Source organism: Serinus canaria, chromosome 3, assembly GCF_022539315.1.
Source record: "Serinus canaria isolate serCan28SL12 chromosome 3, serCan2020, whole genome shotgun sequence".
NCBI classification, from domain to species: domain Eukaryota; kingdom Metazoa; phylum Chordata; class Aves; order Passeriformes; family Fringillidae; genus Serinus; species Serinus canaria.
Window position 1 is genome coordinate 64,406,736 of NC_066316.1, and position 26,331 is coordinate 64,433,066.

The 26,331-nt window shown below is 38.1% G+C and overlaps 1 protein-coding gene across 3 annotated transcripts in view; it reads left to right on the forward strand.

Moving 5' to 3' along the window:
- Window positions 1-26,331, forward strand: part of CEP85L (centrosomal protein 85 like) — a 134,878-nt gene that overhangs the window by 43,465 nt on the left and 65,082 nt on the right. For all 3 annotated transcript variants that reach the window (XM_050972636.1, XM_030235936.2, XM_030235935.2), the window contains exon 2: window positions 2,645-2,806. In XM_050972636.1, the coding sequence (XP_050828593.1) occupies window positions 2,645-2,806 (162 nt within the window). The remainder of the gene's footprint in view (window positions 1-2,644; window positions 2,807-26,331) is intronic.

The following is a 26,331-nucleotide window of genomic DNA, read 5'->3' on the forward strand; positions in this document are numbered from 1 at the left end:
GTAGGTGTAAAACTGAGAATAGATTACAGCAGGGTGATTTGTGGTGCCTGTTGCTTTCTCTAGTTACAGTACCTGCAGAGATCCTGATGGGAATGAGTGTCTGCCCCCTCTAGTATGTTAGCCCTGTTTGCGAGCCAAGTCTAGTTGCACTGGGTTGTTGCAACAATATGTTTGAAGCATGGCTCTTGAGGTGTTTGAAAAACTTTCTTGGAATGAAGGGTGGTAAAATGCTGGAAGAACCAGAGAGGTTGTGAAATCGGTGTCCTTGGAGGTGTTCAAGACTCAGCTGGATGAGGCCCTGAGTAGTCTGATCTAATTATCTTGCTTTCAGCTGAAGGTTAGAGTATGTGACTTCTGAAAGTCCTTTCTTAAGTTACTCTCTGTGGTATTTTTAGCTTTTATTCCTCAAAGTTCCACCAGAGCCTCTCCCTTTTGGGCATTTGTGTATGGATGGTTGTGGGTTCATATGCATTTGTCTAACCAAGAGATCTGAAGGGTTTGACACTTAATACTGTCTTTATGCTACCACTACTCCATATTAAATTATCTGGTGCATTTCTTTTAACACTTGTGTAACACCATAAAAGCTGAAATATCACCAAGGAGTTGTATGGTGGAAAATGGCATAATGAAGGGTGAAACAATCTAAATTTCTGTTCTATAAATGTATTTTAAATGTCTCCTAAATCAGAACTGTCTCTGATTTAATTAGCTTGGCATTCCATAAGTCAGTTTGACTCTTGCTTGAATAGCTAGATGTAGCTTGAGAGGAATGAAGTGGAATTCTTCTGGAAAGTAGCCCTGTTCAGAGGGAGGTGTGGTAAAATTACTGTTCCCAAAGCAGACAGAGTATTAGTGAGAAATGTGCTGGATGGTAAGAGAAGAAGAAATGTTGCAGTTTCCCACTAGCTACATGCAAAACAGTCACACTTGAGTACATTAGATGATGACACAAGAGAGTGTGATATGGAGGATGACATATCCTGGAGTGGCGGAGTTGGAATCTTGGCTGGGACCCCTTTTTAGGGTGTGACTGTTGAGCCATGGGCACGTGTATCCGTGTCTGGCTCCTCTGGTCTTCCCCCTCACCCTTGGACTTGAAAGATACTCACTGGAATAGTTGAAGAGACTTCTGGAGAGGCAAAACTAAACTTAAGGAAGAGAAGGAAATACATTGCACAAGGTATAGCTGAAGTAGAATGAAGGGGAAGGAGAACTGGGTGATTTTGAATTGCAGGGAGAAATAGTAGACAAATGTGCTAAAGGGAAGAAGAGACAGTAATCTCAAAAGAGAATGAAGTTCAGGCAATGAGGTGGACAGGTATATTTAAGGCCTTCAAGAACCTACCCACAAAAAAGACTGTTTTAGATGTCATGTGACAGGTCAATAGCACATGCTATAAGGAATTTAGTGTGTAAGTATTTACTGTGTTTGTCAGTTTTCAACTGGCTTGGCAAGCAGCTGTCACCACTCTGGCTACTAGGTCTAGTGATTTGGCTGCTGTATGGGAACCATGTGTGTATTTATGTATGGGGGGCTGGGGTTGTATATGTAGCCACATATTTAATTTTTGCATAATTTTCTGAACTATTTAATTTACTGGAAAACAAGTACAGGTGGAAACAGCAGATATCCTTGCAGAGGCAAATTGCTGTTACGACTTCAGATGGACACTGCTGAAAGTGTTTAAGTGATCTAAAAATAACGTCATGTAGCATAAGAGACATTATATGTGAGCTGATACTTCTTCTTGAATCATTTCCTGCTGAAAGTGCTATACAAAGCTAAGTGCTACAGGGGGTGTATGTATGTGATTATATATAAATGAAGAGCAGCCATGCTTTTTTCCATGGTTTGTTATGTGCCTGTGCTGGTTCAGAGTATGAATGTGGTGATCAGTATTCTGCCTTTAAACAATGCTCAGATTTAGATACTGGCTGTTGGAAGTTGTAATAGTCTTCTGGGATTGTACTCTGTGATAAATTTTCCCTTGAGGTTGGCTGTGAGAATATGTGGCCTACTTTAAAAACTCCTTGAACAGAGGAAGTGGTTGCTGCTTTGAATTGTGTTCTAAAATGTAATATTTTAACGATTATTTAAATGAAAAAAAAGTAACCAAAATGAAACAAACTGTAGATGGATACGTGTCTCACAAAGGCAGTTTACGTGCAGCTACATAAGGAATTACTTTAGATATCAGTGTTGACGATTTCATTGCTGGCTTTATCACCTAGGTCATGTGGTTTATGCACAGCAGAAAAGGACTGTATCTCAGTGGCCAAATCTTCAACTAGTTTCTGTCCTAAAATTAATTAATTGCTTTGTATTTGAAAGCTTGCAGTGCAAAATTCTGCTGTGAACTGAGGATCAGTTCTAGGATAGGAATCACATGATAAGTGTCTTGTTAAAGAGTACAAGAAAAGTTTAAAATAGTAAAAATGCATATGTTGGAATGTTGGGGAAGCTTTCATCTAGCAAAAGGATTTTACTAAACAAAAAACTGCAAACCTCTAAGACACATACACACTCTGGCTCAAGTTTTATCTATGAAAAATAGGATTCACTTTTCATCTTGACAGGTATTTTGTTGCTGATTTTTGTATTGTATCTCCAATGACAGACCTCTGGCTTTCTTTTTTGTAGGCTCGGATTATTCCTCAGTGGGATGGTTACCTGGTACTGAATCCCTGTGGCAGTCCTCAACGATTTCATCAAGCAGTCAAAACAATCCTGTGAGAAGACACAGCATAGCTTCTGACAGCGGGGACACTGGGATTGGTACCTCCTGTTCTGACAGTGTGGAAGGTGAGTTGACACTGCTAAGTTTTGTATGTTGCTGAGAGAGAAACAATCCAAAACGATTTAAAGATGTTTTTCACAAGCTAACCATACTTTTGCAAAGCTGTTGAGCGCATGCAGTTTTTTTCTTGCTGGAGCCCAGTAATTGTTTTGGTGAGGGTTGATTAATTTAGTTCTGCATGAGTTGTATGCATTAACTTGTGTCTCTGCCACAGAGGGGGTGCTTGTGTTACACATTTTGATAATTGCAATTGCAAGAAGTGCCAAATTTATACAGAGGAGTAATGTCCTGTACTGCAGCACTTGATAAACAAGTACGGAAAAAGCAGAAACTTTCGAGGGAGTTGATAAAAGGACAATGCTTTCTGGTATTCATTATGTGTGTCAGCAAAGAAAGTTTGCTCATCTTGCTGTGAATGAAGCGTGTTGTCTCTTCTCATCTCCACTTCTGGTGGGAAGGAGTTCACATTTTATTGCATGGCATTTGACACATAGTTAACGATCTTTGGGAAGAATCAACAGTATCTAAAGATTGTCAGAACTTAGTTGGGATTAAATCATGATTAGTCAAAGGTGATTTTATTAGGGAGGGGTACAGCCTCTACAGTGGCAGTGTTTCCATAACATTGTCACCCTCCCTGTGCAATCTGTCACTGGAATTAAGCTGGAATGAGAGAGATGTAGTGAGACTTGAGGTTTTCTTCTTGCATTGACTTATTTCCCAGTAAGATTTTTGAGACAGATAATGAATGACAGCAGGATTGTGATATACTTTTCTCCAGCAGCTTTCTATGCCTGATAAATTTTGCGAAAGGGCTAGCTGGAATGAGGAAGAACAGGAAGAATTAGTAGAAATGAAGTAAGGAATGCTGAACCGGTGTAAGACAGAAGGCTCTCTGAAGGGCTGAGCATTCCTGAGGAGAGGTCCAAATGCCTCAGTTAAGTCTGTCAGGCCTCTTTTGCACATGAGAAAATCCTTTCCACCCTCCTTCTGATGCATCTGTCAGCTCATAACTTACTTTCTGCTTCCTTTCATCTGTAAACAGTTGTTGGCTTTGGCAAAATAAGGGTTTTGGTCGGATATTCAAGTTCCTGTGTGTAAAACTGAAATAGTGAATGGTTATTAATGCAGAAGTTTTTTGGTATTTTTTCCACCTGAGACATAGGGGGGATGAAGTACTCTCATGGTGTGTATTTATATATAGCTTTAATCACTCCCAGCCAAATGCTACACAATAGTATTTTAAGATGCAGCATTTTAATTAAAACCATGCCCTCCCCTCCCCCCTTTCGAGGGCTTCCCCATTTGAGGGGTGGGATGAAGGAGAGGAAATGAAACAGCAGCTCCTCATCAGATGTTTTGTTCTCCTCTGCAGGCAAGAGAATAATCAGTTCAGGGCTGGGTGGGGGGAGAATAAAATAAAGAGGTTAGGTTGCAAGGTTGCAAGACAGATAGTTTATGAGGTTTGTCTTTGGCAGTGCTTTACAATGGTCAGTTCTACTGCATCCTTAATGTTACACATTTCCCACCACCTTGTTTGAAAATCTTTTAAGTAGCAGAAAAGAAACTGTTAAAGAAAAAAGGAGGGAAACCTAATGCGAAATGAAGATTAATGGAGGAATGATATGACAGGCCTGGAAATTGATTGTATATGTCTATTTTTAGTGGAAGGGGTTGATGCCTATGATACCTAGTTGTCTGCATCTCTCAAGCTGCCCCCTGCACACATCCACAGAAAGAAAAGAGTATCATTGTCATCTGTGGAACTGTCAGGCCAGACTGGTAATTGCAGACTTGATGCTGGCCATCTGCTGTCGATGTGGTGCTGGGGAAGAAGCTCCTGGGGATTTTTAGAGGCAAATTTTTTTCACAAGTTGGCAGATTATTGCAGCTTTTAACAATGTTCAGATAATGAATTGTGGCCTTACTATTTCCTTTCTGTTATGCTCACTAAAAATAAGAAACCTAATTTGAGAATTAGCATTAACATCTCCTTTAATTCTGAAGGTTGCACCTGAGTTTGTACAGATATATAGTTGCTAGTAAATATGCTCATGCATAGAATGGACTGCAGGTGCATGTAAAATATATTTTTAATGGGATTTTTTCATAGCATCTTAAATGTTCTTTCAAATTAATCTTCTTACTCATACTTATTTCAGGAATATTCATTCTCTTTGAAAATGCAGGGTTAAAAAAAAGACAAGTACCTCTTGTGTTTGGCTCAAACCTTTGTGATTTGGAGGGGAGATGGGTTTCGACAAAGACAGGAAAAAGAAACCTTTAATGTTAAAATGTATCCAGCTGATTATATATTATGTTGTGCAAAGGTAGGAAAATTATGAAGTGAAATAGGCAATGGAGTTGAAATTGCATGATGTTGATGTGCACTGTGGGAGCTGAGGACAGAAATTTACAAACCTTAAATGTGGGGATGTTGTGGTTTGGGTAGATCTGACACTTTTGAGTGTGCTCTAAATTTAAAGATTAAAAGGCATTTTATAGCTGTTTAAACTACAGTTAATGTATTTGGGGTTTTTTATTTGTTTCCTGTCAGTTTGCATCCTGTTCTGGATTCACATGAGCTTTTTCACTTCATTTTTAACAACTGTTGTGATGCCTCTGTATAACCATTCTTTCAGTAGCACTTACAGAAGAAATACAAAGTTTATATGTTAAGTGTTTTTGAGACTGTTTTTATTTGGGTTACCTAATTAGAGAATCAGGGACTTGGCAGAAATTAAGTGGTCTCTAAACCCCAGCAGAGCTCTTTCTCTAGTGCACGTTCTGAGTTTTGCCTTTTAGAATGGGAGGGATAAGAACTAGATATTAATGTGGTGAGATACAGGGCCCATGATTCTTGCAGACCAGAACATTTTCCTTCATCAGATAAGCTTGTTGTGCTCTGGAAAGTCCCTAAATCTTTCTCCCTTATTGCAATTAATTTAATTTAATATTTCTGGTTGCAAACTAATAGTGTGAAAATTCATAGACTGTTGCTTTCCTGGGAGAAAGAGTTTGGATGCAGAGAATCAGAGTTACTGCTTATTTAGGAGTTGATGTTCTGCCAGTTTAACTTTAATAAACCCCCTTTTCTAATAACCTTCCAACAACTTCTCTGGAATGCTTAGCTGATAGAATAGGAACTTGTTTTGATGTTATGAGACACAGAGGTGTATCATTGTCTGTCATTTTTAAGGGAATATGTGATCTTTTTAAGGATTTAAAAACATACTAATTACTTCAGTTGAATTGTTGCATTTGTTTGTATGCCAAAGAACATGGAGAACAAGAATCAAAGTTACTTGGTTTTGCTCTTTCAGTACTCTTTCATCCAGCAGGTCCCAAGCATGGTATTCTAGTGCTTTCTTTTTTTTTAATTAAGAAGAAAAAGAAAAGGTAATAAATATAACCATTCAATATAGTGAAAGGCAGAAGTGAGTTTCAAGAGGCAAAATTTAATTTTGAAGTATCTTGAGGAGGGTTTTCTTCTGCTGCTAAAGATAATGGGATTGACAGTGTGTAGGTGGATCATGTAGATTGTGCTATCGGTTTGGTATCACAAAAGTGCAATAACACAAGGATCCTAGATATTGATTGCTGGCAGTGTTCACTGTCTACTGTGTTCTGTGATTTTTTTAAGAGGATGGGTTTTCAGAGAAATTTCTGATTTTAATTGAGTTGAGGTTAATCTCTGTGCCCTTGGATCCTGGCAAGGGCGGTATTGACAAGTATTGACATATATTTGGTGAAGCAGCTTGATTATTTGGAGGGTAGAAAATAATCAGGTTTGAGGCATTTTTCCTTTTTTCCTTCCTTTCTGCTTGCCAAGTCTCACATTATGAAGCGGTGTCCAGCCCTCTGTGAGTCAGAGTTATTGTGTTACTTGGATATTATCTACCCTGACTATCAGAAATGTGCACTGCACTTAAGCCTGTATTAGTCTCTAGCCCTTGTAAGTGGTATTGCCATGGCTTGCTAGAATCAAGGGTCTGTATAGCTGATGGGAGTAAAAAGATTAATGCTCAGAGTTTGGCTGTTTATTTTTTGGGGGGTTTTAAGATTAAAATAAAAGTTAAAGGTTATTTCAGATTCTAGTAGCCTAATCCCAGGATTTAATGAATAGGAAAAAATTATGCTAGTAATTTTCCACTAAAATAAGGAGGAGAAATTGCTTCAAGTAACAGTGACATACTCTATGTGAACTTGTATACTCTGAATTTGAAACTGGCTTGAACTAAACTAAAAGCACTTACGAGTTTCATGCATGAATATTCTGCAGAGAGAAATAGCTGCTGCTTTAACTTCATACTTTGCCTTCTTTTGTGACAGTTTCTCCATAGGAACAAGCTCTCACAGAATGCTCAGTTTTCCTCACATAAAAAATACCAGCAGGACCTTTTTCTGGCTAGTGGGAGTGTTCTGCACAGTGAACTTGGTGCATTTTGCCTTCAGCTAACACCAGTAGCTGTTTCTCAGAAAAATTATTTCTGTTGTTCTAATTGGAAATGACTCAGTGAGAATAAGTTCTGTTTACTTAGAATTTAGTGGCATTCTCTTGGTTACTGTGCAAAAAATTATTTCTGTCATATGATGTATTTTGGAGCTATGTCACTGAGTTGTACCAGAATGCTGAAATGGTGAGATGGGGGAGAGGATCAGAAGGGCAAAAAACCTTGGAAAAAACCTCCCAAACTTCAGGTTTGATATAAAGACAGTTTAATAATGAAAGAAAAAGTGAGTGGACATTGTGATGTAAATGCACCACCAGGAGACTGATGCCCAGCCAGTCTCTGAGCAACAAATGCTTTGGGAGAAACCTGCCCCTCAGTTTCATTGCTGAGCATGACATTATATGGTATGGAATCTCTTTGGTATTTCAGGTCAGCTGTCCCAGCTGTGTCCTCTCCCAGCCTCTTGTGCACCCCTCACTGGGGTGGCAGAGGCTGTGGTGCCGTGTCAGTGCTTCTCAGCAAAAGCAGAGACAGTGCTGTGTTCCCAAAACAAGCACCATAGGGGCTGCTGTGAAGGAAATGACCTCTCCCAGCTAAACACTATAATTTCTGCCTCTTACACCATGTCATTTGCATCATGCTCAGGTGAAATATCAAATAGATGTTTTTAATGTCCTGTAATCTGTATTTTTGGAGTTTGGTGGGTATCTGGTATTCTGATGAGAAAAACAAGGAGCATCATACAATTCTCTCACTTGTACTTAGGTTAATATGAGACCTGGGCATGCCAGTCATTATGCACCTTTGCTCGGGGATTTCAGGGAGGACTTTTCACTTTTCCTTGCTACTATAATGTCAAAGAAGACTCTCTGGCCTGTGTTCAGTGGTTCTGTAGCTCAGGATCTCATGAAAGAGAGCAGGAGTCAGATCAGTTTCAGAAAAGCCACAGAGAGGAACAGTTGTAGCCTTAGACTGTTTTTCTGTGAACACTGGAAACATTCTGTAGCTAGTCAGTATTTAATGTACATGTTCCAGTAGCCTTTGCAGCCTTATCTGAAGAAATCAAGGACTCATTTTTAATCCTTTCCACTATAGACAGAAATCTGCACTTAGTGATGGACTGGAGGCATTTGGGATATAGGCCACAAGTTCCTTGTAGCCAAAAAAAAGCCACTGCCGCTGCCTAGAGTTCTAGCCTGGGGCTTGACAAAGCAGATTATTTGTATCCCCCCATAGAAAAGTTTGTAAATCTCTGGTTTTACAAGACTATCCATTTCTGGAGGGCTTGTAATTTGCTCTTTCTTAGTTTTTATTCAGCAGACCTGTTTCTACTATAATGTATGCACAGATTAAACTTTTTTCTTAGTGCAAAGTCCAGTTAATGTATTTAATGTCATCCTTTGTTTTAGCTGTGATTTCAGTGTGCTGATAATAAGTAATTTCTGTGAGAGTTCCCTTTGAAGTAGAACATGAAAGCTCACTGTTACAGAAAACCTTTCTCTGGGCCTTGCTTGTGTTTCTGTGATAAGTCAGATGGAGGTTTTACATCAGTTTTGGCAGCATAAAAGCAGCAGTGAGGAAGAACAATGTGCAGAGACCACTTGTGCATGAAGCATGGTTACTCCATCTCACTTCCTGAATCTCTGACTTTCTTCACGTTAGGGGAATTAGAGGTCTGTAAGAGGAAGTGAGAAATACACAGCAAATGACAAGTCTGATCCTTTAGCCCAGGTTTGGGGTGGAATGAAAGTTTGAATAGTGGGGGCTGGTAGTGAAGGGGGCAGGGGGTAAAGCCTCAAGAATGCTTGCCTGTCTGCTCATGGGGCATTTGTTTGCAGCAACCTCACTTGATTAGAAGCTGTTAACAGCTGCCTTTTTTTTTCAGGCAGAATATGAGCAAGTTTGTTGCTTTTGATATGTTAAATTCCTTTGATAACTGTGGTTGGTTTGTTTTAAAAGCAATTACTATTACTATAAACTATAACAGTGCTTTTTTTTTTCCCCTTTTTACCGTCTTAAGTGCTTCTTACCCCATCAAATATAGAAAGAAAACTGGTGTGGGTTTTTCCCAATGCAAAACATGGTGAAAGAAATCTCTTGAGGTTTTTTTCTTCCTCTTAGAGGGCTGACAGATAAGATTTTGCTATGACAATGACTGTGTTTGTGTCAGCGGCAGTCATGAAAGTCAGCATTGTAGAAGTGTTGTCAGCTACACAGAGGTCACTTCTTTGCCCCTGGAGCATGTTCTAGTACAGTTATCCTGTAGAATAGGTTAAAAAGATTATGCCTTATTCGGCTTATATAAGCAAATACAACTTATGCAACAAATAGCTTTGTAGTGAATACTCAAGCTTTGTCTGTAGAAAAATACTTCTGAGGCATCCCAAGCAGGACATGTTGGTTGTATACATCTAAACAGTATTTTTTGTGTATGGGTGTATTGTTTTTAAAATGTCTGTTAAGTAGCAAGATCAGAAAAAAAAAAAACAGAAGGCAACTTATGTGTGTTTGTGTAGGAATAAAATGAAGTCTGTCCTTAAAGGCAGAAAGACGATTGGCAGGAAAAAAGGCAGTGTTCAGTTCCCTCTAAAGCAAAAAAATGTCTCTGACACCAGTCCTCTTTCTCTAAGTTTTTTGTAATAACAATGAAAACTGGAAAACATACTGGAGTAACCTTTCTAATTTTATGTCAGTTTCTTCTTGGTTAGTTTCCAGAATTCCTGTGATGTTCAGGAATTGCACCCTCTTCTGTTCCCTGTTCTCTGTGCTGCTGTTTTTCCCAGTGCTTAATCCTTGAAATAGAAAAAGCAGTAACAATGAAATATGTTTGGAAGGAATTTGTTACATTCATGAATGGCATAAACATCAATTAGCTTGTCCCTCCATGTTAACTGTTATTACATTATAATTTATGTCTTGTTCCTCAATATGACTGGATTTTTTTTAAACTCTTACTGTATTGAGTAGAAAGTTTATAAGGATGTTGCTAACAAATAAAATGGATTGCAGAGATTCCTGTTTGGTTTTTTTCCCCTATGAGCTAAGTGTCCCAGAAGAAATGGCATTCCCATTTTGAGATTACAACATAATGCCTTTGATAGTATGGCCCTGAAAAAGGGATGGAAGTGGAAAAAAATTTGCTTTCATCTTGCCAGGTAATAATACAAGTATGACATGGCAGTCATCTCTTAAATAAATGACACACCTCGTTCTGAATGCCATTGTCATATTCTACCTGGTTGTAGGCTGGCTCCTTGCAACTCAACTGGTATTTGATAATTTAAATGCCACTGCCTACCTCATGTGAAAATAGGAAGGAAATGGTTTTGTTCAGATATTTTCAATGCAAAATTAATAAGAATTTTAGCCTCCTTGAGAAAGAATTAGCATATTTTCATGCTATTGGATCATAGAAATGTGGTTTGGAGAAGACTGCAGGAGACTTCTGTTTCAAGCTGTATGCTCAGAGCAGGATCATCACCAAAATAGACCATGTCAGCCCTGACTTTGTCTTTCTAATTCTTGAAAATCTTCCCAGGTACCTTAAAATCTTTGAATAACCTTGTCCCAGTGCTGTAAGATGTCCTTGTGAAGAATTTTTCCCTGATGTCCAACCAGAACCTACCAAGCCATAGTTTTTTCTGTTGATGGCCCTTATTTTTGTCTGCTACTACCAGGAGTAGTATGTCAAATAAATTTAACTAATTTGACTACCTGACATTTATGTATTATTTTGAGGAGCGGGGGAAGGTGTGAGAGTGGGTTGTTATTGTTTTCTTTTTTTTTTTTATGGCCAAAACTGTGTACCAGTTCATGTTATCTCCTGTTGTTTTTAGCAAGCTGGAAGACTATAAACCAGAGTTTAAAAACATGTATAAATTTTTGATGCATCTTGCATTGAATGCGTCCCTGTGTTTGGACTGCTATTTTTAAGTGTACTGGATGATTAGTCTTGATGCTGGTCTATGAATCAGAAGACTGTATTATGTGCATTATTCTTAAGTTGCATAACTATCATAAACTCTTAGTGGTACATCCTTTTCCATCAGGGATTAGTCTATCCCTGCCAAAGGCTAAAAATATTTTGTATTTTCAAAAATAGAACTGTCTTTCTTGGTTGATTTTTAACAATGGCATTTACTGTATGAAGTGGCAGGAGGTTTTCAGTTTTCCTATTTGTAAGTTTTAATCTGTAGGAATACCCTAGGGATTCAGGACAGGAATATAGTTTATAGTTCTATCTTACATAAAAATTCTAAAGAAGCAGACACTTTTTTACTGGATGAGAGGTGTTTCTGCAGTAAGCTTTTCTTTAGAGAGGTGATATGGTTAAAAGTACTTCTTTCTTTCTTTCTTTCTCATTGCATCAGCCATCTGCATGCAGTCATACTTTGCTGTTGAGAGTGATGGCAATGTTTAAATTCTAATTAGCTCAGCTAGAAAACTGAACTAAAAATATGTTCAGAGTGATAGAAAGGGAATTGGATTCACTAGGGCATCCATAATGGGGTTGTGTTCTCATGTGTTAGAGAAATCTTTGTAGACAAAAGAAGTTTAGTTGAAAAAATTTTAGACTAATGAGAATTCAAATAAGATGTGCAGAATTCTTGTTTTTTACTATCATGCCCTATTTAGACTAGGAGAAAAAATGCTCATGATAAAAAAAATCTCATGCAAAGAAAACACGCTTCAGAGAGGTTGGAACAAGATCATCTCTGATGCCCTTTCAGCTCAAGACATTCTCCGATTCTGTGAAAACAAGTGCAATTTCTTGTGGTGGTTGCTTGGATATCTGTTATCTAATACAGCTTCTGAAAGGTTCTGAGTGAAGTGAGTCATGGCTTCTGTAAAACTGAAGCATGCTCTCCCTGGGACATGTCTCAAGGGGATCTTAGGTTGCTTTCTCTCTCCTCAATTCATGTCAGTGTCCCCCAGTTTTTTCTTTATTCCCCCATCTCCTCTCCTCTAGTGTGGAGTTCAGGAAGGAGAGGGGGAAAAAAAACCTGACTTCAAGCAGCCCACAGGATAGATATGCTTTCCACATTCAGGCCTTTACATGAAATCTTTCTCACCTTGATCAGGAATTCAGATGATTGTACCTCTTTTCAGAAAAGAGGACTTCAGCACAGGAGGGCCATATTGGTTAGTTTTATGTCCACAACTGCTCCAGTTTGTTGGTTTTCTATTTTTTCAGTGTCAGTCCCCCCCCCCCCGCCCCCCCAAAAAAAAAAAAGGCATAAAAAAGTGAAGTACTAAAAGGTTGTTCTGGCCAAATTCCTGTTTTAAAATCCATGATTTTGGTTGTTCCAAATGGCTCCATTCTTGTAACACTTGGGTCTTCACTTAAAACACTTAAAAAGAACAGTATGTTATGTAAATAAAAGAATAAACAGTTCATGATTTATGCTGGTAGTATTTCAGCTTTTGGAATATCTGTATGAGATGGTGCAGTAGTACTTTCTTCCTTCTGTTCCTGCTGATTTTTTTTCTTATTTTCTTTTGTGAAATAAGATCTGGGATAGTTGTGTTGTTTTTCTACATGAATAAGTGATGTAACCAGACTGTTGCGGAGTATGAAGAACTGGTCTATATGTAGACATGGTGAGTGAACAACAAAAATTGAAGGTTTTGTGTTTACCCATGAGTAGAATTTGATTTTTTTAATGCAAATTAACATTTATTTAATCCTTAATGGAAATTGTAATGGATTATTTTGAAAGAAGGTGAGGAATGTGAAAAATTCAGAATCTCTTAATCATATATTTCTGAAGTTTTGGGGTGAAATGGGAATTCAAAAGTAGGTGGGAATATTATGACTATGTAAAAGTATTTACTTTAGTTAGTTCTGTCAGGTAGCATAGTCTAGTAGAATTAATAAAACATGTGACTTATGGCCAAAAGTTCATGTTTATGTGGTTCTGGGAGTATGGAGTACTCCCGTAAGAGTAGTATACCCTTAATTTACTGTAAAAGTTAAAGAACATTAATTAGACTGATGCTTACATGATTGGGTGTTATTCCAGCTGTTGAGAAGTGTGGGATCTGGAGCAGGACATGCTTGGTGGAGTTCTGTGTTTCAGAAGTCTGATACCAGACTTGAAGAAGCATGAATTCTTTTTTTTTCTTTTTTTTTTTTTCCTTATATCTTCTGAAGCTTACTGATTTGTAAGGCTGGTTAAATCAGTTTATTTTATTACATGTGCTTATATAAACAGATTTATTAATATGCTTTATATGAGAGTTTCTGTTTGCATATAAATATAGATAACAGTTACCATGCTTGTTTTTCCAACATCATTAATGTTTTTGGCTTATAATTACTAAAGATATGAATGGAAATCTTAAAATAAAGTGCATTACAAAAAGACAGGGTAAATAAAGATATTTGGAGGTTCTGTTAAGAAGCCATTCTTGCATTCAGTGTTTATAATAGTTATTGATTCAGTTATTTCTGCTACTTTATTATTTCAATATTGTAATCGTGTCTAATTTGCCTATAAAGATGCAAAAGGGAATTGAGCAGTGTGTGATTATAAAAATACTCTGTGCAAGGTGAAGCCTACTAGTTTTGATTATCAAAAATCATTTGTGTTGACCTCTCTTCTGAAGCTGAAGTGCATCAATACCCTTACACCACTTGAGCAGGGATGTGAAGATCTGTGTGTAGCTTCTAAAATTGCTACCCTTTGCAGAGTTTCAGATTTCATCCTGGTAGCTGGGATGTGGGCTGAATGCCATTAGAGTTTGCTATGTTAGGGATTTACTGGTGCTATTGGGTAACTGATGAGCACTGTGGATACCGCATTGCGCAAAATTACTGTCTTGCATTTCTCTGGGGTGGAAGATGACTTCAGTTATTAACATAATTAGACAGATTGATTTTTTTTTTAATTTAAATGCTTTCTGTAAGTATGCAATTCAGACTTTCTTAGCTAGTGGTTATGGAACTGACTTTATTTGAGAGCCAGAGATCAGGTCTCAGGTCTACCACACCAGCTTTTATGATAGACTTTGGTCCCTGCTTGTTCTGATCAAAAAATAAGATCTGAAATGTAGTCTACCTTTTGAAAATTATTCTGTAATTTCTGGAACATGCAATGCTTCTCCACCTTAACTGAGGTGTTTCTTAAAGGCTGGAGAGTGGAGAAGAAACAGTTTTGTTTGTTTTCTTTTCTTTCTGAGGATCAGAGCACTGCTAATGTGCTTGGATGCCATAGTGATAAGTACTATAAATATCCAAATGTATGAGCCAACAACTGGAAATAAATTTGTAAACACTAAATTCTTTCCATTATCAAAGGCAGCAATTGAAACATTTTCTCCTCTCCCACCTCTTGTTCTGTACTTTTAATTGTGCACATCACAGAGGACAAGAAGGGCATAAAAACTCTTTCTTCAAGTATTCCTGGGGAGCAGAGAGATGTGATCACTAAAACCATTGAAGGAAAATGTAATTCAGATTGTTTGTGTTCAGACTTGTTAGTTGTCTGTAAACAGTGAACCACTCTTCTGTTTAAATAAAGTCTAAAACTGGGTAGTAGTACAGGTAGCAGCACTTAAAATAGCTGCAGTTTTTATGTCGTGTGCTATGCTGTGTTTATGTCATGATGGGCTGTGTTCAGTAGTGCTGGAGATGCCATGGGTACTCAAGGAGGTGTGTTGGCAGTGAACCAGCATCCCCATTCAGGTGCTGGGTAAACCTCACTGTTGGGAATTGAGATGCCATATTGATTTCTAAAATTAAGATGATCAAATCCCAAACTTCACCAAGGAAGGACTTCTTTTTTTTTTGTGTGTGTGTGTGTGTATCGCATCTTCTTTTTGTTTTGAATGCTTTAGTATGTTTTATCTTAAATGACTACAGAAATCATCTCCAATATGAAAATTGTAGTTGGGTTAGAGTTCTGTTTTCTACAGTAGATCAAGTCTTTTAATCTGGGACTGCTGATATAATTTGTTGCAAGTGTGTTTCATTCCAGGGAGGATGAATTTAGTGGACCAAATGGTGCCTGACATATATACGATTTGGCAAAGGAACTTCTGGTCTTTCAGGATGGGAAACATTCTGTTAAAGCATTTTTCATAATTACTTATTTTTTTCTTGCTTTTATGATTTAGTTGAATTTATTGCTTTCATTTAATTAGTGTGCTAATCATAAAATTTTCCAAGTTGTTGTAATGTCAGGGCACTAAACTCTTTTGGCATAGGAAGTGGGGGGGAAAAAGCCACTTTAGAAATGGCTTGCCAGTGAAAGAATAGAGAAGCTCTAAACTGCTATTAATTTTTTAAAAATTTATTTTAGAAATTATTTACAAGACTAAATCTCTTCAGTAGGAAAAGCTGTGATGAAGGAATCTACTGGTCATTACGTGTTTCTCTCCTGATTCACTATCAGTTTATTTAAGCATTGGTTATAATTAAAATCAGATCTTTCAGCCAGTCTTGTCAAAGGGTGCAATTTAATTTTCAGGATACTTCTAAAAAATGATGCATACAGATTCATTTTAATAGTACAGAACTGTCTTTATACAGACAGACTACTTGCAGTGAAAATACACTCTTAAGAATTAATGCATGCATGAAGTTTGGGGTTGTTTTTCTTCCAGCCTTTAAAATGATACTTCTTGGCTTCTTTGTGGATGGACATATAAGGAAGTAATAGTTCCCTTCTGGAGTGGAGGCTTGTTTTTTAAAGTAGAGAAATCCTCCAAAGAGTGCGAGATTTGGTTCTAAATACACCCTCAGAATTAACACTCCTAATTTCACCTTCATAGCATTTACTTTTGCTCAAACTGTCCTCCAAAAAACACCTAAAATTAAGTTCTCAGGGAGTATGAATATTAGGGATCCTGGAGGAAAAGTTGTTTATGAGCAGTACAGAACTGTGGCTGTTGTTTGCTGTAGGTAAATTCTGTATTAGAATTGGAACAACTCTGTTACAAGAAGTCTTGGTACCATGGCTCCACAGGTGTGCCTGGAAAATAGAATGTTAAAAGCTGGAGTGAAAACAGTGAAAGCCAAATGGTGCATGAAAGCAAAGGGTTTTCCACATCTGTTTATTATATAGTAATCAGTTTTGTGGGGTGGAATGCAGAAACTCTTCCATATCTTCTTGTTGCTACTGGTGCTTTAAGAAATGCTTTTGTTAGTAATAAGAATCTTGTTATAAGAAAATGCTGGGAGTTCCGGGTGGATCTTACACTCCTTTCTCCTAAGTTTTTTACTACTTTGTTTTGCTTGAATTTGTGAAATTTAAAAAGGTAACCAGGGTAGCCAGTACCACTCAGTGGGAGGAAGCAGGTAAAGTTTATAAGTGACATGAGTCTAATTGTTGGAAGAGTTTGTCTCCTGTTCTTCATTTGGAAAATACAGATAATGATACTTAATTTTTGAAGTATAAGATGTGGCTTCTTCTGTAGGATATAGAGCTGTGCTACAATCCAATTTAAAGTTAATCCTCTGTGACCTGAGCTGAGTTCCAGATGGTGACCTACATGTGGAATAGGCTGTTAATTTGTTATCAAACCCCTGATGTGTCTAAGAAACTTTAAGGGAAGGTGGGATTAGTGTATGGTAAATGTAGGGTAGAGTAGCAAGGCTAGGAATATAAAGGTTAGAAAATAGAATGCTAAAACTAGTTCTGTAACGTATTTTATTTCTTTCTGGTTTTACTTTACAGGGTTTTAGTACATTTTTTCTTTTTTTTCCCCCTCCCAGTTTCTTATTTAAATTTCCCAAATCTCTTATTATGGTTTTCCCCAAATCTTAGTAAGTAATTAGGTAGACTGCTAGGTCTGCAACAGACCTACTCCAGTTGAATATTTGCTACTTTTAACATATTACCGGCTCTTTTACCATTTGGGGATTATCTTCAAGGAGAGAGACTTCCCCAGTGAGTTAAGTTACTCTTGAAGCACCCGTTGAACTTTTAGGGTTGCTGGGAATGGTTTCTGGCCTTTGGAAGGGATTCCTGCTTGATAGAGGCATTCCCAAAGTGTATTAAGTAAATTGCTTGTGGCCCATGAAGTGCTTCCAAGAGGTGCCCAGCAGCAGCAGTGCTGCAGCAAGGCAGGCTGGCTGTGCTTGGCGACCTGGGCTGACCTTGGTCTGCAGCAGGAGGAAGGAGTCAGACAGGGACAGTCCTGCTGTGAAGCAGTGAGAGGCAGCTAGCAGTATCCTCCTGCCTCACTGCACCCATGGCAGCCTCGCTGCTGGGGCTGCTCACAGCACCTGCTTCTGCCTGTTAAAGGATTTCTTTTTCCATCCGAGTAATGTACACGTGTTCTAATTGTACAGAAGTCTGTGTGATACTTGGAAGAGTTTCCAATTAAAGGGCTGTCAGATATTGGAACAGGCTGCCCAGGGAAGTGGTTGAGTCACCATCCCTAGAGGTTTTCAAAAGATAACATGCAGATATGGCGCTTGAGGTTTTAGCGTGGGACTTTGTAGTGCTGGGTTAATAGTTAGACTTAATGATCTTGACAGATCTTTCCCAACCCAAATGATTCTGTTCTATGATTATAGGTTTGGGCTGGGGCTCCCAAAGTGAGAATACAGAGGTAAGCTAGGAGGATGACTACTGTGCAAAGCTCAGCTGAGGGAGATCAGTGGAGGAAATGAAGCTGAAGCATGAGATTGGGCAAAAAAAATGAAGATGTGTTCTCTCTTCCTTACTTGTGTGGCCTGGCATAAAACTGAAGGTTGCTGGTCCTGTTTAGAGCTATTCCTGGTGGGCTGTGAACCAAGAGATCCAGTGCTCTGTGGTGAGGATAACAGATACCAGTTCACTCTAAATATTTTAATATTTAATAAATTTTTAATTATTTCAATACAAAGTCTTAGTAGAAAGAGGGGTTAAACTGTCATTAGTGGATAATTATCTCTAAAACATAGCCAGAAGCTCCAGTCTCCTTGAAAGTGGGATTTAACCTTCTAAAGTTACTCGACATTGAATTGAGGGCTCTGTTTCTAGCTGTAGTTATGAAGAAAATGTGGGTCAGCCACAGAGTTTTAACTCTCTGGAATGATAGTGCTCTCTGGGAGCCTTCAGGTTTTGCTCTGGTCCCTTGTGTTAGAGGGCGTCTCTTAACTTCTCCTCATGTGAGTTTGTCTTCACTTGTGCATCCTTTGCCCTTCATGTCTTAGGTGAGGTAGTTTTGCTGCTGAAAGGTATCATTCTGGCTAATCTGGGAATGTTGTTGTGGGAGATGGTGTCAGAGCCAAGTTTGAGAGTTGGGATGATACAATTAGGTTGCCTGTGGAGACTGAGAACACACAGCTTGAATCTGTCTTGGTATAGGAGAGGGTAGGTATGTACCTGATAGTGGGTGTTCTCTTACAGAGAACAAAAATACCTAGAATTATCCCCCTCCGGAGGGCAGGGGTGGATTTCTGTTTCTGATTTCCTAAGTTACTCTAGTTTTTTTGAGTCATCCCCGATTGGGGATGAAAAAATAATGCCAGCAAGAGGGGGTATCTGATGGCTATTGAAGTAGATGGTATTTGTGGCATGGGTATCTTGCAGATACAGAAAGGAAGGAGAACAGATATATTGTGGCATCCACAGTTTTTTCCCCTTTAGCCATTACTTTTAAAGAAGGTCCTAGGGGGATATTTGATTTCTTTACGTCTTCACTGTTAAGTGCTTGTTGTTGGAAAATGGAATTGGAAGCTGTAGATGGCCTTCATAAAAGGGCAAATGCAAGTTAAGATCTAGACTTCTAAAAATTGAGACAGCTAACTACAAAAGAAACTCCCTGTGGCAGTATAGGTTTTCACTCATGCTTCTGTTTCAACGAAATCAAGTTGCATGTTTACGTGACTGCTGTTCTGGAATATTGCTTTATCCTCTTATCTGGGGGGGTGAAAATAGAACCCGTTAATCTAAAAATTGTTCTACTTAGTTATATAACTTTCTTAAAAATAGCTCTTAGATGGCTGGAGAAGATAGATGCTGTGGGATTCAAATTTCCACTTGGTTTGTGCTCTTTTGCATAGAGCATCCACATTGCATGCATAGTATTTTTTACTGTTTTTTGGTGGCCAGCTGCATGTAACTCACATGTGCTCACACAGCGGCCTGTGAACATCCTCTAACACAGCTCTCTCTCAGATGCTGTACATGTATGGCAGCAAAATAGCACCAAAGCTGAAGCTTAGTGCAGAGAGGCACATCAAGAGAGCACATTGAGGATGGGATGTTTCTTTGTGTGTGTGTCACTAACTGCTGGGAGAGTTCAGCTTTTTGAAAATGGTTGTTCAGAGCATCCTTTATTCTGTTGTATTTCTAGAATTGGCTATTATATTTGCGATATCCTTGGTTGAAGAGGCAAAGTGCATAAATCAAAAGGTTTGTTGTACTCTGGTAAAACAAGTTCATTCTTTTAAGACATACTTCTATATTAACATGCTCAGTTTTCTCATCTAAAGAGATTTTAACGTAAGTTAGGTTAGCCTTTCTCTTTACAGATTAATTTAGCAGATGGCCATTGTGAGCTTGGACCAATAGCAGTCATAAATAACTTGCTTTCAGTGACTGATATGGACTAAAAATTTGCTCTTGGGCTTAACTGCTGTTTGCTTTAGACTATTTGCTCAGATAAAATCTGTGAAATATTTTCTGCTTTGGTTAAATATCCCATGGTATTGTATTTGTCACTTGTTCTTTTAATCAATCTAACATTCATTTTAATTCTTAAAATTGACATCTGGAATAATTGAGTGGAGTAGGGAAAGCAAGAGTAGAATCTTGCAGTAGTTGACTTTGCTGTAATTTATTTTTCTCTGCTGAAAAAATTTTGTCTGCTGCTTTTTGAAGTGTGTACCTGTTCATCAGAGCTGCCCTTGTTGCACAGGACCAATGCCTCACTTCATTTTGGAGTGGCAGCATCTCACCTCTATGCACTGCTAGTTTCCTTTACAGTCCCCTGTTATATCATTTTCTGAATCTGGGTTTCATTTAAGTGAGCTAAGTTGACCCAGATCTGGCTCAAGAGTAGAAGTTACTAAATTTTTTTAAAGATGCTTCTCTTTTGGACTTGTGGATTCCCCAGCTGAGTATTATTAGCCTAGATATTGCTGGGTAAATTGGCAGTTCACAGAAATATTAATAGGCAGTACTCTTTTTTTTTTTTTTTTTTTTTTGTGTGTGTGTGTCCTGAAATACCAGTTCTGCTAGATCCCTGGGGCAGGACAGATCTACTTGGTGTGTATCTGGTATGTTGGGGGCTTAGGGGTTTTCTTTTTACTCTCTGCATATATATATATATACCTAATGAGTGTTGAGACCACAGGTTTACTGTACCACTCACATGCACTTGCCTTTTTCTGTTTGTTTGTGGAGTTTGTATTTGTTTTCCCCCATCAAAAACTGTTGCACTGCCCTGGTACAGTCTCCCTGAAGTCAACCTTTGCAAAACAAAAGCTGTTGTTAGAAGTTTTTGTTAAGCTTCATTTGTTGAAACACATGTAAAATTTTATTATTAGAGTCTTATAATTGGTATGCCAAACAGCTAGTTTGAAGAAGTTTATTTTAAAACAGAATGTGGATCGTTTTACCCAGTATTTTCTTGCACAAAAAAAATCAAAACCCAAACCAGCTATATAAGTCAGGGAAATGTGTATTAACTTTTAATGAGGAATGTTTTGGATGACAGATTGTTCTACCAAATGTATTTTAATGTCAGTTAGTTCTGAGAACTTTGACCTCAAATCTGACTGCAGTGGCGCATAGGAGTAAACTAACACTTTCTTCAGAGCTTGTCTCCTGTGTAGAGTTTTTTTAACTGATCATGTAGGATCAGAAAATGTTATATCTCTGTGTGCTTCATTTTGGAGCTGATTGTCTTTTGATTGCCCCTGTGCAATTCTATGGGAAGATGCTTAGATTGCCTCTTGTCATCTAAATTAAGTGATGGAATTAAGAGCTTCGATGCTTAAAATGGGATGTGGGATGCAGAGATTGACTTGCAGTGCTAAGGTGAGATCATATGAAGGTGTGGCCCACTGTGTTACTTAGGTGTGTGTTCTTGCTGCTAGAATCTTTAGAACTTTGCTAATGAGGTTTTTGCCAGGTCTGCTACCTCGGAAGTCGTGGTGGGAACCTGATGTTAAGGTACAAGGATGACCTCTTAAGCATGGGACGACACTCTTTAAATAAATCAAAGCTGATGAGTGTTGGCTGTGCCCTAATGAGACTTCATCAAAGAGCGGATTTGTGAAAGAGTATTTCAGTACCAGAAATACGACAGCTTAATACAAAGTAGTAGCTCCTATAAGGCATGTTCCTTTTCAGTACTGAGTCCTAGGGAAAATACTGTGTTTTCAGGTAAATCTAAGTGAAGCATAGGCTTTTATGTCTTAAGATGAAAACAGGCTGTGAATAATGTGAAAACGGGGAAATACAAGTTATTTTCTTTAAGTACTTTTCATTTGCTCAGTGAGGAGGTATAATTTTCTCTTGTTCAGTGACAGTTTCTTTGTTAAGCTTTAATAAATTTTCTTGTTTCTCACTCGCCCTTTTTTTGTATTGTTTGCAAAATGAGAGTGTTGTCCTCATTACTTACTCTGAGAATGATGTTACCCTATCACTTCTCTGTTAAACAAGGGAGAAGGTGTGTTTGCCTCAAGGGTGTGGAAAAGAATGAGAAGTCACAACTGGGGGAAAAGCAAATTCATTATCTGTAGAGGAGGAGGATAAGGAAGATGGACACCAAATGGCCAGGTCTTAATAAATTAGATGGGATATGTTAAGCAAGTTTCTGTTCAAGTATGTTCATCTGTACATAGCATTCCCTTTGTTTGTAAGGATGTCTAAGAAGCTGTTTGCCATTTGCTGGAACTCGGTGTTACCTCTGCAATTCTTTCCTTGCATAAGTGTGGATGCAATCCTGGTACTTATGAGTGTAGCTTTTACTCTTTCCAGCATGGCTTTCTGCTCTACTTACTAAAAATCCTTTTAAATTGCCTTGTAGTATTTTTTGATATCTGTGCATTGTAGGAGGCCTGTTAGGCTGTCCTACTGTTTATTCCTTCTTCCGTCTCTCCATAATAACATTGCTGAGGGGTAGTAGCTTTACCAGTATTTATTCTGAAACAAAGTCCTAAAAGCGATGAAATTGCTTCGGTTTTTGAAGATCCTGTCTCAACTGCAACCTTCAAAGTTCGCATATAATTCAGCATTGTACTGTTCAAATTATTTGTGAATTATGTAGCTTTTAAATTCCTTCACCTTTTAAAACTAGCCAGTTTTTAGGTGCAAATTGCATTCCTTTGGTATGCAACCCAGTAGATGACAGAAAATCCCATACAATTAATGTGAAACAAAGTAGAACTGACTCGGAGTTTGCAACCCACATCTTACGTAAAAGAATTCTGATTGGTACTGGCAGTACAGTGATGGTGATGGTGGAAGGCAGTGAACTTCCTTCTTTTTTCCAATTTCCATTAATTGGACTTGCTTCTAAACACCACATGACTGTTGCTGCTTTGAAGGCATAGATATTTTACTGGCAGTAAGTATTTTAGCATTCAATACTATTTAAAATTAACTTTAGGTAGTGTTACATTTTTTCTCTAGTAAGTTTTTTGTTAGTTATTCTTTTATATTAGTTCCTTGCTGTTCAAACACAGAACTCTATAAACAAATAATGTTTAGGAATTTTTTCTCATACAAAACTTGTTAAATGTCCGAACAGTTCCCTGCTTTTCTGCTACAGCTTTCTGTAATACATGTTCTTATTTATTCTTTGGAAGAGAGTTATTTGCAGAGATTCCTTCCTTCATTCACCTCATATTTTGACACAGTAAATGTGAAGTAATATGAAAAAGACCTGTAAAAAGAATGATGAAAAATTCTAGACAGTACAAAAAAACAAAACAAAACAAAAAAACCCCAACAAATCAACCAAGCCCAAACCATTCCGGTGAGTGCTGCTGCACCCTGGAAAGGCATCCTTTTGCTTCCAGAGGATGATGAATCAGTCTGCTTAGGACTTTTTACAAGAACTGGCCTCCTGCCTGGCCACTTTGAAATGTCTCATTTGGCTCATCTGATTACCTCTGTTGCATTAAGGCTTGTCCAGGCGGGGAGGAACACACATGTAGCATCAGTACTACTGATGCTGGCAGATCATCCCAATGTCTTTGTGTTTCAACCAACTCACAGGAGAGTAGACACTTCTTTTGTTGAAAACAGCTGTTTTGGAGATTTGTGGGAAGCACCCATATGCTTGCTTGGTAGATGGAAGACCCATGGCTCTTTCAGTCCTATGCTGGATGCTGGAATTGTTTGTGGTCTGTTGCTGGGGTCCATGCAGTTAAGAGCTAGAGAACAGTTCAGAGGAACTGAGGTCCTATAATGAATGTCAGATCTTTTGTTCACTAAACCACAGCCAGATTCAAGACCTTCTATTTGTATAATGGAGGCTTGACTTCCCCTGTTTATCTTCTGCTCAGTTAGTAAGAATAGTTCAGTTTATTTTCCTGGATTGGGGTAAACTATGTCTGTGTTTTGGGGAGGTGGGTGGGAAGGAAGGACAGGAAGAGAAGGTCAGCTGCTTAATACTGGTGTTTTTTCTCCATGATCAGGGCATTCTAATTATACCCTGGATAAAGTATCAAATTTCAAAGTCCTTCACACAAGGAAGGTTCACTGCTTTTCAGCAGCATTAGATACACATGCTTCCTATAAACACACATATCAAATACATTTTGATTTTTATTAATATTGGGTAAATATATTAGTTGATTTCCCTGCTGTTGTTTGATAATATCTTATATGGAAAAGTGAAGAATTTGTCAGAGGTGTATCTTATATGGGGGTTCACATAGCACTGGTATAGTTTTGCAGCTTAAGAAGTTGTTGAGGGTTACAGTGAACCTTTTCTGACTTGTGTTTTGACTGAGTTTTGGGCAACAGATAAGGATTTAAAGTAGATGCATGAGGGTGGTGTGTCTGGGAAATTACTGCAGAGGCTTTTCTTCCAGTAATTAAAAAAGCATAGCACAGGAAAATGCAAATGAGTAGAAGGTGTTCATTAACTTTATATTGAAGAGTTTCTTTCTTCTACCCCCCTTACAGAAGAAAGTGCCTGCTGTGCTCTTTGTGATTAGTTTTTATTAAGATCAAAATTGGTTCTGTTACATAATTTTCTATGCCAGATAAGCAGTAATTAAATATTTCAGAAGTGTAACCCAAGATGGTAAGAAAGCCATATGAAATGTTCTTCATTTTTTATTCCATCTGCTGTTATTATACAGTAGAAATCTTGTAATGTGTTTTTAAAATAGTGTGCTTTCAATTCCCTTATTTATGTGGCTTTGGAAGTACTGGATCAGGTATTAAAATGTCATGCCTATTAGAGAAGTACTCCAGGGAGTTTTGTTGTGGGCACAAGAAAAAGTTACTAGGATAATTGAAAAGAAAAAATTGCCATGTAATCTTATTTCTGCTGAAAGAAAAACCAGTAGCATCTAGCTACTTTTTTAGCCCCATGTCTCTTTTGGCTTTCATTAAAGACAGCAGTTTTAAGCTTTGAAAGACTCTGGAGACACACAAGTCATGTTTGAGAGTGTTTGTAATCTTCAAATAAATACCAGATCAGTGAAGTAAACCCCAAGTAATCCCAAGGAGAGAGCGCTTTCAGGTCTGAACTGGCATTTGTGTACCCCCGCCTGTATGGAAGGGAAAACCTGCTGCTTGGATAAAGTTGTCTTTGACAGGATTTGGCCAGATGGAGCTTATTCCTCTGACTAAAGAAGAAATAATGTCTCTTAAGTTTCATGATGCTTTCTGTATTCTCTCCTATTTTCAATGAAATCTACGAATTTCCCGCTTTTTGTGTGGCGAGATGTTTGCAAAGGCAGACTGGTTCTCTTTCCAGCTGAGCCTGCAGGCAAGGCAGACTTGAGCAATATGCTCTAAGAAAAAGTGTGAATTTTCTCATATGTTTCAGTGAGCGTTAATGGGAAGACTAATTAGGACAACTTGAAGCCAAAATTACTGTGTTTCTCTTTGAGACAAATTATTGGAGACATCCATTAGCTGTACTTGGATATAAGTGGCATTCCAAGTTCAAATCTGCTTGACGAGTTTAGAATTGGAAGTGAAGAAGTTTAAATCTTAAAATTAATTATTTTTTAATTTAATTAAATTTAGGAGAAGGAAAAATAAAAATCTACCACATATTAATAAGTCTGTAATCTAATAAATGAAGGAGATAATGTATTTCTAATTATTGGTTTTAATTTCAGTTTTAAAACCATGTATGGCTAATATTAAGTCAGTATTTTAGATGGAAAATGCTATATTAAATACTATTATATATTTTTTACTATTTTAAGTTTTACAGATACACATGTATGGGATTTCTTTCACCTTTCTCTTGCAGATGTAACATTTCTACTCTTAGAAATCTGCATAGCCTAAAACATAGGTCAGCTCTTTTTGAATCCTAATACGGTCTTATTTTCTTTGGATATAAAAAGGCCTGGGACTGCTGCCTTTGCTGGACTGACTTTGTGCTGTGTCAGATTCAGCTTCTGGGTAAGGTTCAGTACAAAGGTTAGTTTTCTTGAATGTTACAAAGCCAGCAGCCTTAAGCTAAGGAGTTACCTGTACAAGAGGAGATGCATTTCTTCTGTGCATTTCCATCCCTGCTTTCGCTGAGAGTCTTTTCCTGAAGAAAAATATTATAAGAAAAGTAACGAGAAAGAAGAACCGAGAAATGCTGCAAATGAAAACAATTGGTTACCACCAGCTGTCTGTTGCCCGAGCAGCAGCCCCTCAAACCAGCTTTCCCCCAGTTTTATTGCTGAGCATGGTGCCATAGAATACAGAATATCCATTTGTTCAGTTGGGGTCAGCTCTTCCAGCTGTGTCCCCTCCCAGCTCCTTGTGTACCACCAGCCTCTTCATTGGTGGGGTGAGAAGCAGGAAAATGTGTAAGGACTGCTTAGCAGGTGCTAAAATATCCCTAAATCACCAACACAGTCTCCAGAACAAATCCAAAACACAGCCCCCTACCAGGTACTGTGGAGGAAATGAACTCTTTCCCAGCCAAACACAGCACAGGAA